The following is a 5,838-nucleotide window of genomic DNA, read 5'->3' as shown; positions in this document are numbered from 1 at the left end:
GCCCACCTTCGATCCCACCGCTGGGGATCATGAAGGACCCACTTAGTGTCATGTGATTCTCTACACACATGCCTAAGCATGAACAAAAGAAAATCCTTCAGTGATCAGAATAACATGATCAACCGCCAGTATGATCAAACCAGTAAGTCTCAAGTTTCAAAATTAAACGATGCCCTCAACAGGCTAGTCATATACTGCAAAAATTTCATTACATGAAACCAAGCCAAAATGTGATCCTTGCCAGCAGGATCATCTTACCCTAGTGGTTAAGGCGGATATGTGGACGCGTAAAGACCTAAGTTTTTGATACCAAGCAGCATCTTCCAAATTTCAGTTTACCCCCAAAGCAAAAAACACAAGAATTGTGGTCCTCTTGCATCCAAATCATGTAGCTTTAGAGATATGGTACAACAATATCCTACAGAGCAGAAAGGCCAACCAATGTACAAGATGATACAAAATCAGCGTCCAGTCAACTGCGCCTTGCAATACTCAAGCTCAAGGCAGGCTGCAGGAGAAAGAGGAGGTTCTTGCAGAGTCTCACGAATAGACTTGCTAATATGGGATAATTTCAAACCAGCAACCTTAGATGAGGAGGAGGAGGAGGAGGATGATGATTGGCGCCAAGCCTCAGAGAGGACCTCCACCACCTCGCACATGGAGGGCCGCTGTGCCGGCATGGCACTCGTGCAGCGCAATGCAAGCTTCAACACTACCAGTATCTCATGCTCTTCCTCCTTGCTCAGGCGTGAAAAGACGTGTGCGCCTTTGGCATGCCCCTTCTTGAAGTACAGAAGTGAGCCCTCCATAACCTCCTCCCGCGACCCCAACTGGCCTGTCACCCACTTGACTATGTCTACACCAGGCCCAAACTCCTCATCAGTTGCCCTCCTCCCTGTGAGTAGCTCCAACAGTACCACCCCAAAGCTAAAAACATCACTCTTCTCCGTCACCTTCGATGCGTACCCCATCTCTGCATTTTTTCAAGTCCATAAGAACCACATTACAAAACAACTGAGCAGACAAAACTAGGAATGAGTGAAACTATTAAGAGCACATAGGCCTGGGACATCAAAAAGCACAAAGTTTCTCACCCGGAGCAATGTAGCCTACTGAGCCGGCCACCCCTGAAATGCTGAATCCCTTCTTGCTCTGCTGTTCAAGAACCTTCGCTAGCCCAAAATCTGAAATGTGTGCTTCATATTCAGAATCAAGTAGAATATTGTTGGGTTTGACATCCCTGTGGACAATAGCAGGTACACAATCATGATGCAAATAGGCCAATCCCTTGGCTGCACCTAATGCGATCTTGAAGCGCGCACTCCAATCCAAAAACCCTGCCATTTTGTTATACAGGTGGTCTCCCAAGCTCCCATTAGGCATATATTCATACGCAAGCAGGCTCGAACCGCTCTCATTTGTGCAACAGCATATGAGGTTCACGATGTTGGCATGCCTTATCTTGCCCACTGTTTCAATCTCTGCTTTAAGACCATAGTCATGGTGGCTCTGCTGAGACTGGCCACCCTTGTCGCTGTTCATTCTCAGTTTTTTCACTGCTAGTGACTTCCCACTATCGAGCCGCACATGATATACCACCCCGGAGCCCCCTCTTCCAATAACACTATCTTCATCCAAGCAACCAAGGATGTGATACTCATCAAAATCCACCTTCTCAAATGGTGTGAACGTCCATCGATCTGATCTCAAGAAACTTCCCTGCCTCATCTTCTGATAATCAGATTGTCTCTTGTGACAGACACATGCAACAAGAGCGAGAGCCACCAGCGCTGCTAGCAGAGTGCCTGCAATCCAAGCCCATCGCCCTGGTCTCCTTCCCCCTGCACAATTTTGTGCAACACACAGGTTCTTGTTTCCTTCAAACGCCTGCTCTGTAAAGGCCCCTCCAAGCTCAAAAGGCAGATCTCCAGACAAGTCATTGTAGGAAACATCAAAGGTCACCAAAGAGTACCTCAAACTAGCCAAGCTAAAAGGGACTCTTCCACTAAGTCTGTTGTGGGCAAGATTTAGGAAGCTTAGCACGCTGCTAAGCTGCCCAAGTGATGCTGGAATGGTGCCTGTGAGCTGATTGTTGGAGAGGTCTATTATGGTAAGATTCTGTGTGTATGCAAACATGTCTGGAATAGGACCTGTAAGAGAATTGTAGCCCATGTTCAGAGCCGTCAAAGATTGACAATCGCGTAGAGACTTTGGGATGGACCCTGTAAGCGCATTCCCTGACACATCTAGAGTCTGAAGAAGGGACAAATAGCCAAATGAGTCAGGAAGAGAGCCCGAAAATGCATTTCCAGATATCTGCAACTGCACCAATTGGGTGGCATACCCAATGTTGGGAGCAATTGAGCCTGATAGATTGTTGTCGTAAAGCTCGAGAAATGTCAATTTTGGCAAGCCCCAGAGTCCTACAGGAACAGGACCGGAGAGCTGATTTTGCCTAACACGCACCCGCAAGAGTGTTGTACAGCTCCCATAAACTTCAGGAATGCTGCCAGAGATATTGTTATTAAAGAATATAAGCTTGGTGAGGGCCTTGCCATCACACAGATAAGGGGGAACAGGCCCACTAAGAGTGTTGCCAGAGACATCAAATATGAAGAGGTTGCCTCCTTTGCCCAATGTCTGAGGGATGATGCCTGTGAGACTATTGTTGAAAAGCTGGAAAACTCGCAAGCTGCTGAGATTGCCGAGCTCCCATGGTATCACATCACTTAGACTATTATTCCACAGGTTAAACAAAGCCAAATTTGTCAGCTTTCCAAACCCAGCAGGGATAGGACCTTCTAAAAAATTGCACGACAAGTCCAGCTCTGTCAAGGACGTTAGCTGGCTTATCGTAGAAGGAATCCACCCTGTGAAAGAATTGAAATAGAGCTCCAATTTCTGTATTCTGGGCCAACCGAAGATGTCCTCAGGGAGGGTTCCAGAAAGCTGGTTCTGCGAAAGGTCGAGGTATTCAATGCTTTCAAGCTTCGACAGCCACGTCGGGAGCCCGCCCACCAGATGGCAAGCCGCACATGTAAACCACACTAGCTTCTTCAAATTTCCGAGCTCTTGAGGCAGCTCCTGTCCAGAGAGTGTGTATGGGTTCCAAGACATGGTAAGATTGAGTATCTCTGTGAGGTTTCCGAGCTCTTTTGGGATTAAGCCTGTGAACCCATTTGACCAAATGTTGAGAAACTGTAATCGTGGTAGCTCAATCCCAATGCTTGCAGGGAATTGCCCTGAGAAGGAATTGTGGCCCAAGTCCAAGTGGACCAAGCCTGACAAATTAGACCATCCTACATCAGGCAAGTCGCCCCAGAAGTGGTTATAGCTCAAGTCCAACACCTGTAATCTGCGGCCACAATCTACAAATATTTCCTGGGGGAAGCTCTCATTATAAGAATTTCTTTGAAGGACCAACTCTGTTAAGTTGGGAAGGCTGCAAATGATGGTGGGTAAGGGGCTTGACAGCCCTCTGCCTCGTAAATCTATCTTTGTTATCGACATGGAATCACAGATTACCCCCGACCATTTGCAGTAATCGGAGGAGGAAGGGTCCTCTGCTCCCCAATCACTAACACCGAGGCCTCCATTGCTGGCTGTGCTGTCCTTTATGAACCTTAGCAAAATGGGCCTTTCAACAGCGTCCTGGCAGAGAGAGGAAGACCCCCATGCAGCAAAGCAGAGTAAAATCAGAGCGAAAGCGGCCTTTTCCATATCTCACACGCTGATTTACATGGCTGCTGCTGTGGCAGGGGAATCACCACAGTAGGAGAGGGAGAGCAGGGAAGAGGTTTCCTGCGCCTCGTTTATATGCATGCGCAAAAGCAATGGAGATGGTGGGCTCTCTACAGTGTTCGTAAACAACTCTGCAAAGGAAGAACTTTAACCGCAACTGGCGGCAAGTGCGATGCGCTGATGAACTCGACAATGCAATTTTTACTGCGCATTGTGAGATGTGAAATGGCCATCGTATCTTCACTGTGCCAGTGGAAATTTGAACTAGTGTCTTTTTCGTCGGGCCGAGTTGCACCCAGTCTTGCAATGGTAAGAGATATTTCTCAGGTCTGGTCGCACCACTGACAGGTTTAGCCATGCTATTCATGGAGATTGTGTGTTGCACCACGAAAGGTGGAACACCTTTCATATCCAAGCAAATACTTGAGAAGTTCTTTAAGTACATACTTCTTAGTCTCTGTCAGATCTTGGGCAATGAAAACAGGTTTGGACTCTTCTCCTGGGTCTGCTAACTCTATTTCCTTAACTATCGTTGGACCGTCATAGACTCCATTGCTTCCATCGATAGGTTTTCTTTGAGTCTTTGTATACACAACCTTACGCTCCTCCGTGGTGCAAGATTTGAAATGATCGGGTGCAGGGTGTAAGTCTGTGGGGTTTTGTTTTTCTGTGTACTATGATTTCACTTCCGCTTTCTTTTATTGTTGAGCTAACTCTCGATTTTGTCTTCTCCTTATGGTACGGCTCAGCTTTGGCGTCTCTGTAGCCTCTAGTTGTGCGATGTCAATGGGTTGTGGACTACACCGCTTAACGCTTATCTACCAGCTTCCGATGAGCATCACATATCCCTATATAATTAAGCCATTTCGCGGTAGATTTCTTTTCATTTATTCTAGCACATACATTTGCTCGATAACGTCGCCTCTTATATCTCTTACTCTTCTTTTCGATTACGATCGATCTCTAGTGAAGAGTCACTAGATGAATCGCTACTCGTGTCTTCTGCTCTCCTGGATAGATTGTCATCTAGGGTACCACTGGACCCTGAATGGTTTGTCTCCACATTTGCACTAAGATTTAACTCAGATTCTTTGTCCTCAGAGCGATCAATTTCAATTGATGATTCTGACTCCGGATCGTGTGGGCTATAGTCTTCTGAGACGTTACTAGTTCCAATGTCACTCAAGCCTTCATCTTGTAGGTCATCAAAAGCTATATGCATTGCTTCTAGCGTATTTAAGGGTACGAGTTGTGGCATTCCATCCCCCTCAGGTGTTACCCAGGTCGTCCCCTTGTTACCCCAAGTGTCTATGGTTGTTGCTAGGTGGACCCAATCCACATTGTCAGACTCAGTCATCCCTGGTAGAACATCCATATAAGGAGAATCTTTCCCAACATCAATGTCCACTTTACACGTGTAACAATATTGCAATGGGGCCGAGTGAACTGTGGTGTTAGATCTATGATCAATTATTAATCTGTTTCCTAGAGGATGTGCTCGACCAGTTACAAGATCCACTCGATCCAATTTTGGAACTGCAAGTAGACATGGTTTTTAGACCAGTCATACACCATTTTTGCTTCCCTCATGAAAGGACGTCCTAAGATCATCTCAGATCTCATAGTGTGCTTGGAGAAATCCATAACAATGAACATATTTCTTATTTATGTCCAAAGACCTTGACCTTGAGATCTTCTAGCATCCTAATAGGTTTAACAATAGACCCATTAGCCATTTTTACTACTATGGTTGTGCTCAAAAGGTGAGGTCTTCCCATAGTTTCCCAGCAATTTTTAGTCACAATGCTAACCCCAGCGCCACCATCAAAGATTCCCTTAGTTAATCTCTTGGTAGTGATTAGTATGGTCACATTGGATTCATCGCCCTCAAAGTATTGTCCCAACTTGTTAACAGGTATTTCTACAACAGGGTTCTCATCTAGGTTGGGTTGTGGATCTAAGTGTTCCTCCTCTATTGGCATCTTCGTAGCTCCATCCATCTGTGCAAATTGTGGCAGCCTGACTTTCAGTTCTCCATTGAGGAAAGCTTGAAGAGCTAAGAATAGCTCAGGGTCTCCATATAGTTTGGACATGATG

The 5,838-nt window shown here is 46.1% G+C and overlaps 1 protein-coding gene across 2 annotated transcripts; it reads right to left on the bottom strand.

The window, feature by feature from the left end:
- Positions 1–282: 282 nt before the first annotated feature.
- Positions 283–4,060, bottom strand: LOC147434871 (uncharacterized). 2 transcript variants are annotated; one of them, XM_086491268.1, is made up of 3 exons: positions 1,410–4,060; positions 1,095–1,298; positions 283–973 (listed from the first exon to the last, which is right to left on the bottom strand). In XM_086491268.1, exons 1-3 carry the CDS (start codon positions 3,718–3,720, stop codon positions 462–464), a joined length of 3,027 nt encoding a protein of 1,008 aa, XP_086347394.1. In that variant the 5' UTR covers positions 3,721–4,060; the 3' UTR covers positions 283–461. The 2 variants fall into 2 exon arrangements, with proteins under 2 accessions (XP_086347394.1, XP_086347393.1); XM_086491267.1 differs by having other exon boundaries at positions 1,095–4,055.
- Positions 4,061–5,838: the final 1,778 nt, after the last annotated feature.

The sequence above is a fragment of the Adiantum capillus-veneris genome, chromosome 19 (genome assembly GCF_014529385.1).
Source record: "Adiantum capillus-veneris isolate H3 chromosome 19, ASM1452938v2, whole genome shotgun sequence".
In the NCBI taxonomy this organism is placed as follows: domain Eukaryota; kingdom Viridiplantae; phylum Streptophyta; class Polypodiopsida; order Polypodiales; family Pteridaceae; genus Adiantum; species Adiantum capillus-veneris.
This window is presented reverse-complemented; position numbering and strand designations above follow the sequence as displayed.